Source organism: Cimex lectularius, unplaced genomic scaffold, assembly GCF_000648675.2.
Source record: "Cimex lectularius strain Harlan isolate CLEC.00 unplaced genomic scaffold, Clec_2.1 scaffold91, whole genome shotgun sequence".
In the NCBI taxonomy this organism is placed as follows: Eukaryota; Metazoa; Arthropoda; class Insecta; order Hemiptera; family Cimicidae; genus Cimex; species Cimex lectularius.
The window spans coordinates 650,405-673,727 of record NW_019394227.1 but is presented as its reverse complement, the minus strand read 5'-3'; the positions used below and the strand labels follow the sequence as shown (position 1 = coordinate 673,727).

Below are 23,323 nucleotides of genomic sequence, written 5' to 3'. Positions count from 1 at the left end.
GACTTTACGTTTAAGCCAAATGAAGTCAATTGCGGGAGCCGCGGTATGGAGAATGACCTGGGCGACGAATTGATTCTCATCGAGGACGATACGTAAGTGAGACTTTTAAGCACGACGGCTTTGCGCGGAGTGTCATGTTCATGTTAATGAGTCATTAAGCTCGGGTCGGAGGGCTGTCATCGCCCTTTTCTCAGAAATAAAAATACTAAACTAGCCAATTCTGAGAATTAGTTTCTTTTTACACCTGGGTCGATGGCATGAGGCAACAAAAAAATCAAAACAAAAGGACGACCTCGTCCTTGGATCGTGTGACAATTACGACGATTCTCTTCATGAATAAATCCTTTACAGAAAACAAAAATGATGGAATTTCAACATGAATGGATGCTCAACGCATTAAGTATTAAAATATTTTTATTTCTAAGAAACAACCACATCTTTTGTACAAAAAGATCTATTGTCAAATCTAACATTTGTTAAACACTGAACTTTTTTAAAATCAAATCGAATTTTGTTAGAACAACATGAAATTTTTCTTGGTCCAAGTGAAAGTTTTCAAATTCAAATTGAATTTTGCTACTTAGAACTGCTCGTGAGTTTTGAAAAAGTTCACTTGGAACTAGAAAAAATTGTTTTGATTTTTACAAAGTTCAACTTGAACTTGAAAAATTCATTTTCATTTTTAAATAGTTTGCTTGGCACTATAAAAATTAAATTTGATTTTGAAAAAGTTCAACTCAAACGAAAAATTTAATTTGATTACATAAAAGTTCAGTTCGAAGTAGCAAACTTCAATTTGAATTTGAAAAAAGGACTTGGAACTAGAAAAATATAAAAAGTTCAGTTCGAACCAACAACATTTAATTTTATTTCGAAAAAAGCACTTGGAACTAGAAAAATTTAATTTGATTTAGTGCTATTACATTTTTCTAGTTCGAACCGAAAGTTTTTAAAATGAAATTGAATTTTCCTATTACCAAGTGACATTTTTAGAAAAATCTGTATTTTTCTAGATACAAGGCGTTTTTTCAAAATCAAATTGAATTTTTCTAGTTCGAACTGAACATGAAATTTTTCTAAGTCAAAGTGAACTATTTCAAAATAAAATTGAATTTTGCTAGTTCGAACTGCACTTGGATTTTGAAAAAGTACTCTTGGAACCATAAAAATTTAATTTGAATTTGAAAAAGTTTAGCCTGAACTAGAAAAATTCATTTTGATTTTATAATATAACTATAACGAACTATAAAATTTAATCTGATTTTGAAAAAATTCAGTTCAAACTAGAAAAATTAAATTTGTTTTTCAAAAATTTCACTTATTCGACTTTTTTCATGTACTAATAGGGGATAAAAATGAATTAATTTGTACTATTGTTGACGAATGTAATGACAAAACTTGTATTTTGTGTACTTAGCACAATAAAACTTTTGTATCTTTGTATCACTTGGAACTAGCAAAATTCAATTAGATTTTGAAAGTTTACTTGAAACGAGAAAAATTTAATTTGATTTTGAAAAACCTCACTTCAAACTTTGATTTTGAAAAACCGCACTTCAAACGAGAAAAATTTAATTTGATTTTGAAAAATCTCACTTCAAACTAGAAAAATTTAATTTGATTTTGAAAAACCTCACTTCAAACTTGAAAAAGTTAATTTGATTTTGAAAAACCGCACTTCAAACGAGAAAAATTTAATTTGATTTTGAAAAATCTCACTTCAAACTAGAAAAAGTTAATTTGATTTTGAAAAACCTCACTTCAAACTAGAAAAATCTAATTTGATTTTGAAAAACTTCTTCAAACTAGAAAAAATTAAATCCATTTGGATATCTCACTTCGAGGTAGAAAAATTTAATTTGATATTGAAAAAATTCAGTTCGAAGTAGCAAAATTCGATTTGATTTTGGAAAAAAAAACACCTTCAGTTTTTCTTAGTCCAAGAGAACTTTTTAAGTTTTTCTAGTTCCAAGACTACTTTTTAAAAATTCAAGTGCAGTTCGAACTAGCAAAATGAAGTTTTATTTTGACAATTTTCTACTTCGAACTGAACGTTTTCAAAATCAAAATGAATTTTTCTAGTTCCTAGTACTTTTTTAAACTTAAAGCGCTGTTCGAACTAGCATAGTTCAATTTTACTTTGGAAAAGTAACCTAAAAAGGAACTAGAAAAATTAAATTTGATAAAAACCTCACTCGGAACTAGAAAATATTAATTTGATTTTGAAAAAGTTTACTTGGAGCTATAAAAATTTTGAAAATTTTAGGTAAAGACTGCACAATTTATTATTTGTATTATTATTGTATTATTTATTATATAAATGGCTTTAATTATGTTGTCCCGCCTTCTTGTGCAGTCTGCGAAAGTTTAAGCGCAACGGTTGTACTGTTTGCTTAGCCACTCAAATAAATGTGTAAACTGTGTTAAAATCGTTCGTTTTCTTTTATAAAGAACCCCGTTTACCTGACAGATTATGGGCCTAGGTGCGCGTATGCGTTTCAAGGAAGTTTAAGTCCGTGAGTGCGTTTTAATCAATTTACGAGGGTTCGTGATTTAAGTGACCGATGGACATGAAAACTGAACGATGAAAATTACGTGGAAATTGCAAATGCACGGCATTTTAGTATGTAATCAATTCTGGTCTTACTTTACTAGTTAGGAAGCACAAACTGAAAAAAATTGTGTTGTGGCGCAAAAATCAAAAACCCCTTGCATTAATAATGCATAGTTTAGCACGTGGTCACTTACATCAAAGATGTCGATACTTATAAAGTAGCTCGGGATTAAATCAAACGAATTCATTAGTCCAAATGAACCGTACGCAAAGTTACTTTTCACAGGCAGTTATTTATAATGAAAAAAAGTCCAAACATGCCAAATGACAAAATACCCGAACTTTTTTTCTAGTTTGGCGGATCGTCTAAATGAAGCAGATATTAAAATTCCTGAGGATTTATTATCGATCATGTTATCGGGATCGTTACCTGAAGAATACGAACATTTTACCGTCGCTATAGAATCAAGGGACCATATTACAAGTGTGAATATTTTGAAAGTTAAATTAATAGAAGAAGAAGAGAGTGAAGATTGAATTTAAACATAAATAATGAATCCTTATGCAGGGCGTATCAACTTCTATAGTCCACCCATTTAATTTGAAAACGATAAACTTTAGCAAAATATGGCCTTATACAAACCCCAATTTTGGCTAGGAATCGCGTGGTGGTAACTGATTTGACATAACTTTCTCAACTAGCTGAGAAATGACATTAACTTTGTTATTTTAAATTAGAATCCCGTATTTTTATTGTACAATTCGATTCCTGAGCTTATTTCATTCCACTTTTACTGATAGGAAAATTTTGATAGGATCGACCATTTCTGGTGGTAACAGATTTAGCATAACTTTCTCATCTAGCTGGGAAATGACACTAAATTTGTTATTTTAAATGAGAATCCCGTATTTTTATTGTACAATTCGATTCTTGAGCTTATTTCATTCCACTTTTACTGATAGGAAAATTTTGATAGGATTGACCATTTCTGGTGGTAACAGATTTATCTCTCAGATCTCATGTAGCTGGGAAAATGAAATGCTTTTTGTTACAAGATGGCCCTCCCCGTTTATTTGGAAAACGATTAGCATTAACAAGTTAATTTAGCATACGAATCGTCTCAGAAGAGGGTAGGGATCGTGAGGTTGCTTTTTCGCTTAGCTTATATTAATTTTTGAAAAAAAAAGAACTTTAGAAAAACGTTTTTAAATGATTATTTGGAGATCGGGAGATGCGGTCTGGTGTGACGTACGTTTAGAAAAACATTTTCTTTATCGTGCCAACGTTTCGATCTTTATTGAGATCATCTTCAGGGTTTGTTTTCTGTGCAGATGTGTCATTATTGTGTGTCGTGTTGGGAGTGCCAGTGTGATATTGAATCATAGTTCACTTTGAGCCCTGAAGCTGATCTCAATAAAGTTCGAAACGTTGGCACGATAAAGAAAATGTTTTTCTAAACCTACGTCACACCAGACCACGTTCACTAAACACCACACATTTTTTTAATCATCAACGAGTCCATTTTATTTTTAAAATTTCTCTCAGCTGTTATGTACAATAGAATAGAAATTTTTTTATTGTATTATAGTAAGTATTACATGTACAAGGGGGTGATGTCAGACATTTATAATTATAATTAAAACATAATTTGAAATACAAGATCTTTTTAACCTTTTGATAAACAGTATATAAATAAGTAACTCCAAACAAAATAAATTGGTTTTAAACCGATAAATAAAATTATCAGCTTAAACAGATATGTAATTATTACTTTTAAATATTATACTATGTACACATATCTCATTTTAGTTACTATAGCAAGATTATTAGTGAGTTCAGATAATTCCCAGTCGTTAATCCATTTGTGTATCACTGATAATCCTTCATGTATTAACAATTTCCAATACTTTGATCCCCCAACCGTTTCTGCTGATAAGATTCTCTTTATAACAGTTTGTAGTCCTTTAAGTTTACTCTTCGGTACATCGAAAGTCGTAAATTACACTCTATTTCATCCCAATCTGTTATTGAATCCTGTACCAAATTAAATTTGGATCCCATTTTCAATGCCCCAAATGTCAATGAAATGTTCACCATCCTAAATAATAATTTCCTTTTTGTTTCGAACTTAGTAGCTCCATTAATGAAAATAAAAATTTCTCACCCTGCTACGGCTTGGTTTTTCTCACATAATTAAACTTGCTTTTAAATCTCCCGATTCAGCCTGCAGCAAATGGAAATTCCCCATGGATACATTGGACCTATCTTGTAAAGTTGTAAGGAATAAAGCGAGAAATCTGGTCCGCAAATCACCGATTTCATAAACTGCTCGATCATAATTTACCGCCTAAGTCACTTTGGAACAACTTTAGAAAACTTGGTGTTAAAAACAAAGTAGACAGTTTTCATTCTTGCCCTGTTGTTAATGAATTAAACTCGTTTTTTGCTTCCATGCCCTCTTCTTTCCATTTCTTGCTCACCTAAATCACCTAAAATTTTCCTTAGTTTTTCAAATGTTACTCATGAAAATATTTCGGAAGCCATCCTTTAAATTAAATCTAATCCGATCTTATAACTATTAAACTCACAATTTTTCCCTCCCTTTTACTTTAAAATGCATAACCCACATTTTGAGCTTATTCTCTCACCTCATCCTGTTTTCCTTCACCCTGGAAGCCCTAATGGTTACCCGACAAACCTAAACCCACCCTTGCTGTGATTATCGCCCTAGTATTCTTCCATCACTATCCAAAGCATTTGAAAATATTTTATTTAAACAAATATCCTTATTTATTGACCCCCATGCCCTTAAATCTCCTTTTCAATCTGGTTTCCGAAAATTTCATAGCTTTGAGAGAGCCCTTCTCAAAATCTCAGATTCGCCTAGACATTGATGATAATAAGTGCATTTGATTCCGTAAATCATAATTTTGCTTATTTGGAAACGGACGCATCTTTTTGGTTTTTCTTCTATTGCTACTAATCTCATTTCCTTCTATCTGTCTGACAGAACTTTGAGAGGTAAAGCTTCAAATTCTATCCCCTCTTCTCTCTCAATTTCAGCTGGGCTCTATTCTTGGACCTTTGCTGTTTTACATTTTTCTAAATGATCTTCCTTTCGTTCTTAAATTTTAGCTCCCATACTGTCATGGCCTTGTTTACTTCGGAAATCAACCCTAGCATGCACTTCACTCTGATAGTATTTTCTATTTTAGATTTTTGGGCAGAAAAAACGACTATTCTCCAACTCCGGCCCTTTGCTGATCATAATTTCTTGAGCCCTATCCAAGAAGCTGCGTGTTTAGTCTTTTGCGCGGCCTAATATGACTTTCCCAATAATCGATTTCTAGTCTTTTTAATCTTTCGCACGGGTTTGATAGCCTTTCTCTGCGCAGCTCAAGACTTTCCAGATTGCTCTGTATTTCCGTGGCTCTATAAGGGTTGGAACGTGACCCACCGGTGATTACGCGTACTGCTTTATTTTGTACTTTATGCGCTTTGCTGTCGCATCCGACCATGCGTACCTCTTGCGAACACCCCATTTTTTCCCAGTTAATCTATTGAGAGTCGGATTCTTTTCTTTGCTTTTGTTGCTAACTTTTCAATGTGTTTAGTCGGACTTAGTTTCGGTTCCAGCGTTATTTTCCAAAGTAAGTGGCTTCTTCTAAACCGTGTACGTTTTGCTTCCTCGCTGGCTTGTTTCAGGTCCATGACATCTGAGTTTTTAAAAACGACATGAATCATCTCCTTTTCTTATAATTTTGCTATGATTATACTACTTAATTTATTCCTAATATAAGTACATGTAAGGGGGCTTAAAGCCCTATTTGTGCTTTTAAATTAAAAAAATAAATAAATAACGTAAAGGCTCTCAACCTTAAAACTCCGGAAAAATAGAAATAAATAATTTCCTTTTTGTTGGTTTTCATCAAAACAATATTTTCTATACTTTTATAATTATAGAAGCAGCAAACTGTGCGTAAGCTGTTGTTGTGTATTGTTGCAGATTTGGCCATTGATTGAAATTTATGTTTATAATAAATGATCAAATTCGCTTCCTGCGTTTGGTACGCAGTGCTATGCTTGTTTAGGAATTCTTCATTTGCGGGCTTTTCTATTATTTCTGGGCGGATTTCTCTGCAAGCTACAACAATCCGTTGTTCCAATTCTTGGACAGACAATACTGGTAATGGATTGGCATACGCTGGATCCTTCAAAGCCCGCCCCCAAAGAAAATAGCCAAATGGGGGCAAATCTGACGACCTCGGAGGCCACCAAATATAATCTTGCCTGTCAATCCATCTCTGTAGGGAGGGATTTTTCTATAAAAGAATGATACCGCTTGCGCGTTCCACTAAAAAATCAAATAATTTATTTTAAAACTCAAGCATTTCTGAAATCGTGAAGAGAACCCTATTGTTCAAATGTCCAAGCGAGATGCTGATTTGCGAACCCGAGGCACCTCCAGTAGTAGAGAACCTGATGCAGGAAGTCTAGAAAAGACAAGTCTGTTCTCACAAAGCCTTGTGATGACTGAGGTTGGGGTTGACTACATATCAAGGAAGCCAAATGACGCTTTAAGATTAATAAAACGATCGTCTCTAACAATCTGTTCGATCGAAACTTCTTAAACTAGATCATGGATGGAAAAGCGCGGCACACCAGGACTTGGGCTTTAAAACTAAGCATTAAAAAACAAAACAACATTAATAATCAATTATTTACTCAATTCTACTTTTTCATAAAAAATAATTGAAAAAAAAGCTCACGCAACAAATTAACTTGAAAGGATGAAATTGAACCGATTTTGTTGATTTTTAATCTAAACAGAATAAAAGAATTAGAAAAATTCTATAAAGAACAAGTTATTAGTGCTGTATATGCGTTTTAATCCTTAAAACCTACTTATTATGGAAAATAAAGAAATAAATACAAGCATCTTATTTTGTCCTTTGAGAATATTTGTTTATGTACATGCTCTTGTTTTTCGAAGAGGATTTACTTTAAACTTTGAAAAAGATGACAATATTGATTTGTTAATAGCTCATTTACCTCGATTGTTTCGACTTTTTAAAAATTGAATTTTTCGCTGTTTGAACTGAACTTTTTAAAGAATCAGATTGAATGTTTCCCATTCGAACTGAACTTTTTCCTAATCAAATTGAATGTTTCCCATTCGAACTGAACTTTTTCATAATCAAATTGAATTTTTCGCCGTTTGAACTGAACTTAGTAAGATAAGTTTAAGTATACATCGTATTTATTTGCATAAATGGATGAGATTATCTCCAATTACTTAAAGGCATATGGAGTACTCTGCTGGGGTAGAGTGTATGAATTTGTGAATTTAATTTATTAGCATAAATAGCAGGGCTTATCCCTAATCACCCGAGTAATATTGAGTACTCTGGTTCAGTATCTCTGGGGTAGTGTTTATGAATGTAATTTATTAGCGTAACTGGCAGGGCTTATACCCAATTAACCCGATGAATACTAAGTACTCTGAGGTAGTGTGTATGAATTTGTGAATGGAATTTATTAGTGTGAATGGCAGGGCTTTTACCCAATTACCCGAGGAAAATTGAGTACTCCGGGGTACATGAATATATGAATGTAATTTGTTGGCATGATTGGAGATGTTTATTCCCCCTCATATATCTGATGTATATCAAGTACCCTGGGGTAGTGTGAATGTCATTTATTAGCTTGATTGGACGCCCATGGTCGAGTAATGCTAATTTGTGTGTGTGTGTGTGTGTGTGTGTGTGTGTGTGTGTGTGCGTGCGTGNTGTGTGTGTGTGTGTGTGTGTGTGTGTGTGTGTGTGTGTGTGTGTGTGTGTGTGTGTGTGTGTGTGTGTGTGTGTGTGTGTTATTTGTTTTATTTTATCCACAATTGACGATGCCCTTAGGTACAGAGAGGCTTATATGATAAATAAAAGAAAGCGATGTTTACCATTATATAAAATCAATGATTGGAGAAACACAAAAAGAAATTAGGGATGTTTAAGGGGGGAAAAAGTATCACACAACATATACATACAAACAAATATTCCATTATATTCAAATGATTTGTTAGTTTTTTTTAGTTACAATTTTATCTCAATTTAAAAAAATTATTTTTAGAATGGTCAAAATTATACCCTAACTTATCTTTTCTCAGTTATCTCCATTGATAGCTGGACATTTTCAGAGTTTACATTTTACAGATGAAACATATAAATGTAAGCTTCAAAATAGGTACGTAATCATAGAAAAATTGTCTAAAACTAAATATAAAATGCAATGGCAATGTACATAGTTATAAATATACATAGTTACATAAAGAGGTCTCTCCCTCTTTCTCTCTCGCTCTCCTTCATACAAAAAATAACTTGTACATGCAGGATATAAAAATTTGGTAATTTACTTTAAAAGCTATAAACGGTTAATCTTTGTTTAAACCGAAAATACCACAAATATGAACAAAATAAACTCATCTGTTGGGTTTAAAAAGCAAATAATTCTATCGGAAAGATAAGTCAGTACTGTTTGAGCATTGTAAGGGTGTAAACTAGTGTGAAAGCCCATTCTGTTTTCAACTAATATTTCTTTATTCTGTAATTCCGACAGTGGGTTAAATTCAGAAGAGACAGAGTCGAGCTACTCATCGGACGATGACTCGTTTGAAGAATTGCTGAAGTATTACGACAAGCACAGTACAACTCCCCCTCGTACACGGATACTGAGACGAGTCATAAGCAAAGAAAAACAAAATCTAACACATAAATACAGGCACCACAAAACAGATTTTTAGTATGTATACAAATATTTTCCCTTGAGTTTTTAAAATAATTCTTTTCAAATCATTTTTTAATTTATTTTTATTGTAGAGCATTTTCCATTTTTAATATTATTCAGTATTTCGTTTAAATGAAATTCTTTCTTAAATATTTCATGTTTAATTATAATTGTGCTGGCTCTTAATAGTGAAATTATATTTTTTGTTAAATTTTAGTCATGGTCATGAAAAGTTAATGCATAAAGTTACCCACGGAGGCCGCAAATACATCCATGCACAAGTAAACTCTATTGGGCCATGGGAAATTAATTTACAAGATGGTAGGTACTGTTTAAAGATTATTGTAATCCAATGTTTACATCAATTTAAAATGCTTGTTTTACTTTGTTCTTTAAAACTTTTTTCAGGGAGAGGTGATCCAAAGAGAAGAACGAATAAAAGAGAAATGCAGCGACTCAGAGGCTCAGAACGAGATTTAAAGTTGGACATCGAAGGAGAAATTTCAAAAGCCAAATATCCAAATAATGAACATTTTTCAATGATGAAAGTAAGAATTAACAATATAGAACAATAATTATTTTGTGTTTGATCCTGATGAACCTTTTCACTGAAACGACCACTTTCAGGTCGAATCCTCGAACAGATTCCTCAGTTTGAGTTGCAAACTTGTAAAAACGGCCATCCAGTGGCGCGCCACCCTTCCTGAGGCAGGAAGAAATAGAAATGATTTCCATGAAAACTTTTCAAATTTGGTCAAATCTGGAAACAGCGACAGGGAGAAAAGTTGCAAAAGAACTGTGAGTTTCTTCAATTTATTGTATATTCTTTTCTTGGTTATTTTTTAATCTTTATGTTATTTACCTACAGTTTATTTTATCTCAGAATGTTGTTTGATGCCAGTGTTATTTATTTTCCTAAGCTTTGGCATATAACATAATTTATATCATATAAATCGTACAAGATAATCATTGTTGGCTATAACTTTTCTTTTAATTATTGATTTACATATATAAGTATATATTTTTTAATGCCACAAAAAATTTTGTCTATAATATCTAATCTTTATTATGTTTGGGACAAATGTTTTCCTATTCTTGGAGCTATAATTATATAAGAGAGTTAGTCACTGTTAATGTAAATAAGTTGTGCAATATGAACCACATCTCCCTAAGTTAATTAAATTATGAATAAAAACAGGAAGGTATGAAAAATTGGCAAAACAATCTGTACAAAAATGGCTTATGGCAAACCACAGTGAGGCTTGTTTGTCTAAAACATTTTTATCCTTGTGTTTATGACAAACATTAAATGTGCTGAATTTTACTCTTAATTTGTTAATTCCTGAGTTGATTTTGACGGGGCGAGTTTATTTCAGGATAATTAGAGAAAATGCGACTGGTTGTTGACTGCAGATCCCAGGAATCATCTTTTATCACAGAACTTGCCAATTGTATGCAATTGCTGTATTGTGTTGCATCGCTTTGAAGACCCACCCATCTCAAGAGGTGAAGTTCAAATAAAAATATCACTAACACAATATTCTAATGTACACTTGTACTGTCTAAAATATTGTGAAACGCGGATTTAAGTTAGCCGATCCAGAATTTTGGAATCCAGGTCTTATTTTTAACAGAATTTCAAAAAATTCCATATGGCCTCATATATAGTATATTAGACATTGTTACAGCTTGATGTTGGATTGATTTGAGTCCCACTCAAGATATAAATTTCCCGCATTCAGATTGGAAGGTCTTCAACTCAGTCGTCAACTTGACAACTACAGATGCCTGAGCTGCGGGTGAGATATTTTAGTCATTTCATCTCAACATCAGAAACATGATGAGCAGTTAAATCAACTTTCATGCATTTTCTGTGGCATACTCAGAGCAGGCGGTTGTCTTGCTCAGGCTCTGAGTTATAAATAATTGAATTTTGAATTGAACATTTATAAAAGCTCACAAAATTAGGATCTCATGGACCTTTCTAACATTTAACGAGCAATTGTTACTGAGCACGATGTATAAATAAAGTTTACATAATTCAAAATAAAAAATATGTATAGTACAAATATATACAGGGTGTCATTTTTTGACGCACCATTGGAAAATCAACTTGGGTGCGTTTAAATCTGACTCAAGGCCTATTTCCTTTGATTAATACGTTAATAAAAGAAAGTGAGTCAATTTTCGGTGCACCATTGGAAAATCAACGTGGGTGCGTTTAAATCTGACTCAAGGCCTATTTCCTTTGATTAATACGTTAATAAAAGAAAGTGAGTCAATTTTCGGTGCACCATAGGAAAATCAACGTTGGTCCGTCTAATTATGACTCGGCACATTTTATTTTGTTAGTCTCGTATCAAAAAATAGGCGAGTCACTTTTTGATGCACCATTCGTTACAAATTAGTTTTAGTAGGTTGGAAGGAAAATAAACAAAATCAATTATTCAAACACAATGTAAAAAGGTTTAAGAGTATTTTTTTCTGGTAAAGTAAAAAAAATAAATAAATGTAACAATCTCCTTTTTTCTGGTAAAGTAAAAAAATTAAATAAATGTAACAATCTCCTTTTTTCTGGTAAAGTAAAAAAATTAAATAAGTGTAACAATCTCCTTTGTTAGCAAACCAAAAATGTTCAAAATCATTATAATAATTGTTCGAACAGACCTCCATTTGCTGCAACGCAGTAGCCTAGTCTATCGTAAAACAATTATCGGAAGAAAAAAATACTCTATTCTAGTGAATTTTTTTTTTAAATTTTTACATTGTGTTATCACACATCAAACACACATAAATCAAGGGAAATAGGCCTTGAGTCAGATTTAAACGGACCCACGTTGATTTTCCAATGGTGCGTCAAAAAATGACTCACCCTGTATATTTTTTTTACTGTCTACATATATTTTTAAATATTATTGATGTTCTACAGAGTATGATTGAACATAATCTAATGAAAGAAAAGCTTTTAGATGTTTCTTATAAATACATTTAGATTTACATGATTTTATAACATTGGGTAAATTTTTATAGATTTTGAAAAGAATGACTTATAAAAGCAGTATGTACAATACAATGACATTTTCATAAATTCTAGAATCTTAGTATAGATCGCAGATATAGCAAATACACATATTTTTTAGTAACATATAACTTATGAAGATTTTTTACAAGAAAGATTAGAAATTACTGCAAGGCCTTAAGTTATATTAGGAAGCATTAGTGCATTAAAAAGCTTTATTAATGACTTATTAATATTAAATAGTTTTTTAATTTATATAGAATGGAATGTATTCTACTACAAGCTTTATCAATACGTGTATTCCACATTAACCACCCTTCTGTGGCATAGGAATCCACACTATTAACAAATATCTCAGACAGAAGGACAAAAAGAAAATGAAGGAACAATGGAATTCACTCATTGAACATAGACAATCCAAGAACTCCTAACGAATTTTAGAAGGAAAGAACTGCAGAATGAACCAGAGGAAGCAGAAATAAACTGCGAACAGGATTCTTAATAGGACACTGCAAGCTAAATGAACGCTTAAAGAAGATTGGAACAATCCAAGATGGCACATGTAGATTCTGCAAGGAGGCAGAAGAGACACCAACACATTTACTAACAAACTGCGGAGCTACATTAGCCCGCAGGAGGAAATGTTTTGGGATGTATAATGTGACTATAGAAGAGCTTCAACCATTAAAACCGGGCCTATTCAAATTTCTTGATGAAATAGAACACACCGATGTGCTTTAGGCAGAGAAGGGGGGATTCAGTAGCTCTTAAAGGGCGCAGTATACTATACCCTGAAAAATTACAACTATATCTACATTCCACATTAAATATTTAGAATCTAGAATTTTTATTTTGTTGTTTAAAATTAATATACTTCATCAATTTTGATTTCTACAATATTATCTTTCTTTACATTTGCAAATTGCTTGTGATGTTCTAATAAAATAGCTTTACATTTTTTAACATTAATTGATAAACCATGATCATCGCTTCATTTTTTAAAAGATTTTATGTTGCTGTTTAGTTTTAATACGCTTTCATTTATGTTTGATCATTTTGATTTTGTATAAATATTTAGGTCATACAAAAGAGAATTAGTAATTTTGTAATATATTCTATTTACATGTAGGATAAACAATAAAGCCGATAGCGTAGACCCTTGAGGGACAGCGTGATTGGTAAACATCCCATTAGAATAATTGTTTTTTGATGTTTTTACACATTGCCCATTGGAAGATTTAAATACCAAAACTACACGATATATAAATTGATCTCAGCACTGAAATGAGTAGATCATGATCAACATTGTCAATGGAAACTAAAATAGTAATTTGTCATCATCAATACCAGTTTTTATGTCATTTAACAATTTTATTAAAAAATTTTCATACTGTTCATCCGGTATCTAGCTTGAAATGTGTAAATAATATTACTTTCAATAAATTGATAGATTTGATTAAATACTAGTTTATCCAATATTTTACTAAGGCAAGATGAAATATTCTGAAAATCGCAACAACCAGTAGGATATTGTGTTTTAGGTAGATGGACTGTACAGGACATTTTCCTGCCATAGGGATGTATACCATTGTAGATAGATGTGTTTAAGATATCAGCTAATGTATGACTATTTTTATTTATTATCAATTTGATAAGAATGTTAGAGCTTTTATACGGTCCTTTATGAATTTATGGTATTTACTGTTTTAATAATTTCTACTTCAGTTAATTTTTTAAAACTGAATTTTTCTAGCTGTCAATAATTGATTGCAAATCACAAAAACTGGAATTGCCGGTGGATTGCGAGAAGTGATAGGCTCAATAATATAATAATATTTATAAGCTTATAAATCAGAAATCAGTAAATCTGACAGCTCGCATAATTACTTTTAAAGATAAAGCCACATTTTTATTTATTAATATAATTATGATATTTGTATTATTTCATCAGATAAGCCGAGAAGAACATTTGTGGCAGACTGAGCTGAAAGACATGATCTGGCTTGAACTTCAGGCTTGGCGGGCTGACAAAACTCCGACACAGCAGGATAAATATTTATGCGAAGCGCGACAGTCAATACCTAAGCTTTTAGTAGACATTATAGATTACAAGTAAATATTTTTATTTTTAAATCTGAACTATTGAAAGTATGATTATTATTCATCACTATACACCTATTGGTACTATTTTATTTTCTTCATGTTCAATGTTTCTTTGTAATAATTATACAAAAAAAATCATATATTCATGATTGTTTGGTGCAATTTTAATTTTTCATCCTTGTTGAAGATTTACGAAAAAAACTTCGCCCTCTTGTGCCACAGTTAGTGTTGACAGCGGAATCCAGACAGATTCAGAGAATCCTTGTGAAGGTATTTTCTTCTCAACTAGTGTACATTTTTTAAATAATTGATGACAATTTTTTTAAGGGTGTTTTTGGCTCTTTTGCCCAACTTGCATCCAACTTGAAAACTGTGCTTTGAGAGAAGTTGAAGTTCTTCTTGACAGGCTTGAACATGCAGAGGCTCTTTATCCATCCAGTATGGCTTTCGGAAATCAATACCCTATGTACAAAAGTGGGGAATTCATTGGTAGAGTCAAGGTATACTAGAATAAATAAATATAAGTTAAAAAAGAATGGAATTTAAAAAAAAAATGTTTTAAGGCTATGTGCTTATGGTACAACATAATGAGGCACCACAGGCTTAAACTGATAATTTTAGGAAAACAGCTTCTTTCTTATGCTAAAGGTTACAGTACAGAAGAAAGCGTTATGAACAGGTAATTTTTTTTTCTTCCAACAAATACAAATTGTATGATTATTAGTTTACAAATTATAATTAAAGCGAATCGCCTGATGTGGAATTCTGCTCAAAATGGGATTTTTTCAATCAGACTCAACCGCTTCAGTCTCTCAGCAAATATTTCCACCATATTAACAGCAGTGACACACGAACATACAGGTCTGTTAATTAATCATAATTAATGTAAATTTTTTAACTTTTAATTTGCTTTTGCAGGAGATTCATCGTGGATGTCTTGAAACTGAAAGGTCTCAGGAAAGCTTTACAATTCCTAGAACATTTGTACTCAAAGGTCCTTAGAAAAGGGAGAATAGCGATGGAGAAACCACCCTCTGAAGAAAAGGTGATAAAAAAAATATATATATATTTTTTAGTTTATGTTAGAAAACATTTCCATGTGGATTTTTTTAAATAAAAATGTAAATACATTACTTATTTATAAATACAACATGACACACACATATAATTCATATATTTATTTTTTATTGAGAAAAAAACCATATGGAAATGTTTTCAAACATAAACCCAAAAATTAAATTAAGACAAATTAGTCTTAAAAATTCCGTTAAACAATTTTAAAAACTTTACTGCTAATTTATTTTCAGCACTTTAACTGAAAATTGAGAATAGGAGATTTTTGAAACAATTCAAAACTACAACCTCAGATGCAAAAATTTTTATTTTGTAGAAGTGATCATATCTTCTATACATTGTTTTAATTTATATGATTAAATTATTCATGGTTAGTGAAGAATTTTAGATTAATTTGTCATTTTTGCAAATTTCTCATCCTTTAAGTTATAACTGTTTTTGAATTAAAAAAAAAAAATAAAAATAAATGATTATCTTGACCATGAAAACAGATTATGTATTAAATGTATATGGTTTAATTAATATTTCCATTGTACTGCTTTTATAGGTGTGTTAGTATTTTTTTGCACATTGATGATTTATGCCCTGTAATTTTTACAGCTTCTTTGTTTTCCAAGAATTTATTAAACGTAAGTCAATGTGTATGTATGTAGAGGTTAATCCCCCATAATAAAACCATTGTGAAGATTGAATCTATATTAAATTTATTTAATTGTTTGTAAATATTTATTCTAACATGTTTTAAACTATTTCTGCTTGACATGCATGTTGTTAATGCTAAAGGTGCATAATATTTTTTATGTAACACATTTAGGACAAAACTGCCATCTTTTTGCTCTATTATAATTTTTTTTTAAATTAAACACCAAAATTAAGCAATAATTTTGGTATTATTGTTTTTCTTTTGTAATTCTTTAGGAAAAAGATTTTCCAAACGACTATGGTGATGAGTATGAACTCAGACGCTATGGATATTGGAGCAAAGAGTTCCAATCTTTAAACCTACCATCATTTAGGCCTGCGTTTCTTTTTATATCTCGTATACCGCTTGACGTTATTCATGAATTTTTAAGATTGAGGTTAGAAACCAATTTAGAAAAGCCTTCATCGTTGAGTATAAGACAAGTAAGTAATAATATACGGGAGAAAACATTCAGTAATAATTTTAACTTTTATTACAGTTGATAAAAGAATTGAAAGAAGGATTGAAATTGGCAGTTTTAAACAAACAAAGGTATTTACAACACTGCAACGTTGCACTGCAAGAAGAAGACATCGAAGTTCAAAACAAATTTAAAGATTACATATCTTCGTTTGATGAAAGTGTTCTGTCAGTATTGAAAGTGAGTTCTTTTTAATTGTAAAATATAATACAAATTTAATACAATTAATGATTTTTTTTTTTCGAAATGTTTGTAGCTGTATCTTAAATACATGGAGCAGTGGGTTGAACTGACACAACATGAAAGGAGCCAGAAAAATATATTAGAAGAAGAATGGAAATTCATTGTCTGCACTGTACCTCATGTTCCTGGTGGACAATCGATAGCTGGCAATGTTTTTTGGTATGGCTCAATTTGAAAGTGTAATTAATAATCATGGTCTAATTAAAACTATATTTTCAGCAACATAGCCAGTACATTGTTAAAAAGTATAGCTTCTTGCATGCAAGAGTCAATAACAAAATTAAATATGCATTTTAATGAAGACGACAATGAAAAATGTGTTAAGTAATAGACCTTTTTTTTGTTTTTTAACAATTTTGTTATTTATTATTTGTGGTTTGAACATTTCAGCACACAATCAAGGCAATCAGTGCTTCATGTAAGCAGAAAAATTCAATCTCTATGTGTTGATACGCGAGAGAGGATTTTCAGGGTGCTTTGCCTTGCGAAAACACTTGCAAAACATTTGGAGTTTGAAAATTCCAACAATTGTGATCAAATAGAACAAACTTTGCAGAGTCTGAAAGTATTGAGTTAATAAATCCGTACCAAACAAAATTATTAAAAAATTTAAAATATATATACCTTTTCGAAACTTATTTTTTAGGTAAGTGTGCTTGATGTGTGTATAATATTAAAGGAAACAGTATTACTCGTCCAAGAAAAAATGTTGAAATCTTATCTGGCAGATGCTGAGAATTCTGTCTTGCTATCACGTTGCCGTGAAGTGTTGCATACACTGTACAAATTCACTTTTGAGGTAATTTGCTATATATATATTTAACACTCGCACTGCCATTAGTAAAAAAAACAAAAAAAAAAACGGACAGCTGTGGCTAGTCTTTTTAGACCCAATATTTTTTTAACTGAAAAACCAATAATGTTTTTATTTTTTTAATGTTTATTTATTTGGTGTGTACATATACTTATAAATAAAAATTTTCAAGGGAACCACAGTAGCCATCCAATTCATATTTGCCATGCTAACCGTCCTGGGTTCAGATCACGGCATAATCCCTGCTTTTTTTAATTGAAAATAATTTGAAATTGTAAAGTGGTTTGACCCTTAATCTGCAATACTCAACTGATAATAAATAAAAAATTTTCATGTCTATGTTTAAATGTTATTTACACTACGTACTTTTAAATTTTATAACAAATTTTAGGTGAAGGTATGATAAAATTTTATTATCATTATTTTGTTTTACATTATTACCCAATTCTTACATTATGAAATCCTACATAATTTATACATTCCTGTTTTTTGGTCACCACTGAATGTTTAATACATATGAATATAGTTTGCATTTATCACATATTGTAAAATATTTATAGCCGTTGCCAGGGCAAAGAGATTTGTTCTTCCTGCCTCCGAATCTTTTTCAAAATACCATCTGCGCAAATAAGAATTATACATTTTGCTAAATTTCACACAGAATTCAGAAGCTGAATACAAACTGAAAAGTGAGAACTTTGGGGTAAAGGGAAATGCCAGGACATTGATGTGAATTGTTGGGTTAAGCCTTTTTCCTACCTGAGTGAATAAAGTAACCTATTTTTAATTGTTTTATTATTTTTATGCAAAGTGTAGCCAAGATAAAAAATTAGTATCATGAGCGGGACTCGAACCCACAACATCTGGGTAAGTACCACAGTGGTCTACCACTTGAGCTATCATGCCTTCGGCCCTCAAAATATCAATTTTTATCTCAGCCACACTTTGCATAAAAATAATAAAACAACTAAAAATAATAACTTTGATTAAGAGGACCAACTAAAACATATATTTTAATGTAATTACTCAAGGACCTGCATTTCATAAATAGTTTGCCATGGCTAATTCGTATGTTGCTGAGAATCATATGATGAAAAGGGGGAAAATCTAAAAAGTTGTAGATTAAAATGTAAAGTTGAGTCTCGAGGGCTGAAGTCACAATAGGTTAAGGCGTAGGTCACCAGGGTACTGATCTGGATGCCATGTGTTTGGGAACTGCTCTTGACTCTAAATTTTTCATCCCAGCCACATAAAAAAATTATGACGTATCTGATACTGACCGTGATCGACATCTTTTTGTAACATCAGCACTAACAATTATATTTTTATTCTGATTTTTCAAAAAAAAAAAAAAAAAAAATTACTTTATGTTCAGGAAAGACCTAACAGGGGAATACATTGGAGAGTAGATTTAAAAAAAAAAACAATAAAATTACAGAAAAAATAACATTCTCAGGCGGTGTGAGTGTTAAAAACAGACTCATTGTTTTTAAGTCAGTTTTTCTCAATTTTAAAAGTAATTTTCTTTTTTAGTATTGCAAGGAAGCAGGAAAGTTTTCAACGGATAAGAGTTTGCATGTTAAAGATCTGATATTATTTGCTCAGGAGTGGATCAAATTCATAATGCAATATTACGAAAGGGGCAGAGGAGTTAGGCCAAGGTGGGCCAACTACGGCTTGGAATTTTTAGTCTGTATCGCAGATCCAAAGTACACCAATTATTTAAGCGACAAAGATTTTGAGGTTGGTTTATTAAATATTTTTTAGTTTCGTGTTGATAAACAAAACAGTAAAAATTTATGTTTAAGTCATTCAGAAAGAATATTGAGTGTTGTTTGTCACATATCATGGGTACGGCAAATAACTGTGTTTCGCCAACATCCTATATCTCACGACCGACCTCTCCACCTCCATCAATTCATTGTAAACAGACTCATTTAAACGTTGGAGATAGTCCAGTGGTGTAAGTTTATTACAGTTATAAAAGTTCTATCCCTTAAAATAATTTATCTTCTACAGGCCAGATGGTGAAGTCAATCGCACTCACCGTGCTTCTGATTCACCACCGTTATTCAGTCGAAGTAAGTTGAAATTGGCCATTTAAATAAAATCATATTAATTTAATAATGTTATTTCCAGATTTATGTAAGGCTGAAAGAATAAATGCAGCAATTAAAAAGCTCGATGACAAACTTGACGAAAAGCTGAGAAAGGCTGCACTTATTGGGAATGTCATAGTAACCGCCATTACAATACATGATAAGTACCAAATACGGCCAAGAGTTGTCAACTTCCCTTGGCAGAGGGGTACTAAAATTGGTAAGAAACCCATTATTTTACTACATATTAAAATATAGTAAATAAAGTGTTTTTTTGTATTTTTTAAATATTTTTTAAGGTCAAGGAAGGTTTGGAAAAGTCTACACAGCTGTAAATTGCGATACAGGAGAATTGATGGCCATGAAAGAAATTTCACTTCAGCCTAATGATATTAGGACAATAAAAAAGGTCGCCCTTGAATTCAGCATCTTCGAGGGTATAAATCATGAACACCTCGTCCGTTATTATGGAGCTGAAGTCCACAGAGTACAATTTAGAGTAAGGTTTTTATGTATGAACTTTTATAAAATTTTCATTTCATTGCAGGAAGAACTTTTAATTTTTATGCAACTTTGTACTGAAGGGACATTAGAGTCCTTAATCGCTGCAACTGAAAATGGATTACCTGAAGGTTTAATCCGTCGTTATACAGGCCAGCTTGTCAGTGCCATATCGACTTTACATAAACATACTATTGTCCACCGTGATATAAAACGTAAATATATAAAATTTTAATTAAATTATTTTGCCTAAATATCATTATTTTGTGCCCCTAGCTGCAAATGTATTTCTCACTGCCGAAGGCAACTGCTTAAAACTTGGAGATTTTGGCTCAGCAGTTAAAATAAAAGCTCACACTACGGCACCTGGTGAATTAAGAGGATTTGTCGGAACACAAGGTAATACACAATACATTTTTCATAAAAAAACTAATTAAATAATGATTATTTAAATGCAGCATACATGGCACCAGAAGTTTTTATGAAATCAAATACAAGTGGTCATGGCAGGGCTGTCGATATTTGGTCTCTTGGATGTGTCATAATTGAAATGGCATGCGGAAAGGTAATAAATTTAAAAAAAATTGCCCTGGGTATTTAATAATGATGAAAAACAATTCAACAGAGGCCTTGGTCCGAATTTGATTCGACATATCAAATAATGTTCAAAGTTGGAATGGGTGAGACACCCGAAATACCGGCCTCCTTGAGCGATGAAGGCCATAACTTTGTTTCAATGTGCATTCAGCAAAATCCAAAACTTAGAGCAACTACTGTTCAACTGCAGCAACATACATTTTTAAAGGTACAATAAACAAGTCCTTAAGTTTATTTATTTAACAACTGCATTGTATTTAAGGTCGATTGTGATGAAGAATGCTGCATACCTTTCAGTGCACCGTCACTACTGGAAAACTATCTCAAACTTGGAATTAAAAGATAAATGTGAATAAAATTAGCTTTTTGTATATGATATAAATTATTATTAACCGAATCATGTGAATAATGTGACTCTATCAATTGTTTTGTTAGTCATACTGTGGTATTTTAAAATTGATTTTATATTCATTTGATGGATTTTGTGTTTAAATACAAATAATCGTATTATTAAATTTTGTCTTGTTTTCCTGATCTTTCATTTGATATTCACTTCTTAATAATTAAACATTATGAGGGATCTGCATGGTGACGAACCTGTAGCTGGGCTGTTTTAGTGTTGAAGATGCAGGCCAAAATGATCAGAAGACAACTAAACATCTACAAAAACTAAAAAGTGAAATGTTTAAGAAAGTCAAAACAGGATTTGTGTTGATATTGTGGATCAGCAGAATCTAAAAATAGGGATTTCCAGTTTTCTTTTCATTTGATTGGTAATTGAATAGAGTTGTGCAGGTGATTTATTGAACTATTCTGACCAATTTTTTATTCCTATCTATGCATTTTGGGATTCAGGCGCTAGCCCTCATCTTTTTGGAGTTCAAATCTTTCTCCTTATCGAACTATTCCAACCAGTGGATTTTTTTTAAATTTCTGGCTATGTGTATGGGGGCTACCAGCTCCTCATGAGACATTTTTGGTGTTCAAACCTTACACTTTATTGTACTATCCTGTGACAGCTCTTTGATGAGACATTTTTGAAGTTCAAACCTTTTTCCTTATCAAAATATTCCAACCAATGGATTTTTTTATTTCTGGCTATGTATATGGGGGCTACCAGTTCCTCATGAGACATTTTTGGTGTTCAAACCTTACACTTTATTGAACTATCCTGTGACAGCCCTCTGATGAGACTTTTTGGTGTTCAAACGTTACTCCTTATTGAAGTATTCTGGGGCAGCTCTCTTTTGAGACATTTTGCAGCTTACTTCTTATAGAACTATTTAGATCTATTCGGTGACAGTCCTCTCATGAGACATTTTTGGAGTTAATTCCTTACTCCTTATTGAACTATTCGGTGACAGCCCTCTGATGAGACTTTTTGGTGTTCAAACCTTACACTTTATTGAACTATCCTGTGACAGCCCTCTGATGAGACTTTTTGGGGTTCAAACCTTACTCCTTATTGAACTATTCGGTGACAGCCCTCTGATGACTTTTTGGTGTTCAAACCTTACACCTTATTGAACTATCCTGTGACTGCTCTCTGATAAGACTTTTTGGTGTTCAAATCTTGCTCCTTATTGAACTATTCGGTGACAGCCCTCTGATGATACATTTTTGGAGTTCAAACCTTACTCCTTATTGAATATTCTGGGGCAGCTCTCTTTTGAGACATTTTGCAGCTTACTTCTTATAAATCTATAACTGTTCGGTGACTGTCCTCTCATGAAACATTTTTGGAGTTCATTTCTTACTCCTTATTGAACTATTTGCTGACAGCTCTCATAAAATATTTTTGGAGTTCAAACCTTATTCCATATTGAACTGTAACAATCAATTGATTTTTTATTTTTGGCATTTCGGAGGACAGCTGTCAGCCCCTTCATCAGGCCTTTTTGGAGTTCATACCTTACTGCTTCCTTAATATTCCTTATTTGGTGATAGGCCTCTCATCAGACACATTTTCATAGTTCAAACATTACTTTCTTTAAACTATTATTCTGTCCAATTGATTTTTTATTGAGCTCAACTGCCAACACTGAAATTCATGGCAAAAAATAAAAAAAGATCAATTGGCTGGAATAGTTCAATAAATCACCTGCATAATTATAAAAATACGAATTTACCAAGAAAATAATTTTTTAAGGATTATAAAAAGGTCGGTGTAGCAATTGGACCACATTCAAAATTTTTGACGGCAGGAGATAATACATAACCAGCTGGGTGGATTGGGCGTAAGCATCACAACTTGTCATAGACTATAAAGAAATTCCCAAAATTGTCTGTAAAATTTTGTTTCTGATGACTCATCTGCGACACCTGGACATACTTGGAATATCTTGTGGGAGTGAGAAATAAAATGCATATAATCAAAA

At 32.0% G+C, this 23,323-nt stretch overlaps 1 protein-coding gene across 3 annotated transcripts; it reads left to right on the top strand.

Moving 5' to 3' along the window:
- Nucleotides 1-9: 9 nt before the first annotated feature.
- On the top strand, nucleotides 10-21,460 carry LOC106674197 (mitogen-activated protein kinase kinase kinase 4). 3 transcript variants are annotated; one of them, XM_014406791.2, is made up of 27 exons: nucleotides 10-92; nucleotides 9,165-9,347; nucleotides 9,550-9,653; nucleotides 9,741-9,880; nucleotides 9,960-10,130; nucleotides 14,303-14,463; nucleotides 14,642-14,724; nucleotides 14,782-14,954; nucleotides 15,018-15,133; nucleotides 15,199-15,315; nucleotides 15,373-15,499; nucleotides 16,447-16,653; nucleotides 16,710-16,871; nucleotides 16,948-17,093; nucleotides 17,154-17,258; nucleotides 17,325-17,499; nucleotides 17,581-17,733; nucleotides 19,282-19,491; nucleotides 19,557-19,711; nucleotides 19,768-19,829; nucleotides 19,888-20,067; nucleotides 20,147-20,334; nucleotides 20,395-20,563; nucleotides 20,625-20,747; nucleotides 20,807-20,913; nucleotides 20,974-21,153; nucleotides 21,208-21,460. In XM_014406791.2, exons 1-27 carry the CDS (start codon nucleotides 46-48, stop codon nucleotides 21,289-21,291), a joined length of 3,828 nt encoding a protein of 1,275 aa, XP_014262277.1. In that variant the 5' UTR covers nucleotides 10-45; the 3' UTR covers nucleotides 21,292-21,460. The 3 variants fall into 3 exon arrangements, with proteins under 3 accessions (XP_014262277.1, XP_014262278.1, XP_024086117.1); XM_014406792.2 differs by lacking the exon at nucleotides 10-92 and adding an exon at nucleotides 99-400; XM_024230349.1 differs by lacking the exons at nucleotides 10-92; nucleotides 9,165-9,347; nucleotides 9,550-9,653; nucleotides 9,741-9,880; nucleotides 9,960-10,130 and adding an exon at nucleotides 10,727-10,838.
- Nucleotides 21,461-23,323: the final 1,863 nt, after the last annotated feature.

Coding starts and splice junctions, on each gene's coding strand:
- LOC106674197 (XM_014406791.2), top strand. CDS start 46: ATGGAGAATGACCTGGGCGACGAATTGATTCTCATCGAGGACGATAC. Junction 15,316..15,372: donor AGTGACACACGAACATACAG/GTCTGTTAATTA, acceptor TTGCTTTTGCAG/GAGATTCATCGTGGATGTCT. Junction 15,500..16,446: donor AACCACCCTCTGAAGAAAAG/GTGATAAAAAAA, acceptor GTAATTCTTTAG/GAAAAAGATTTTCCAAACGA.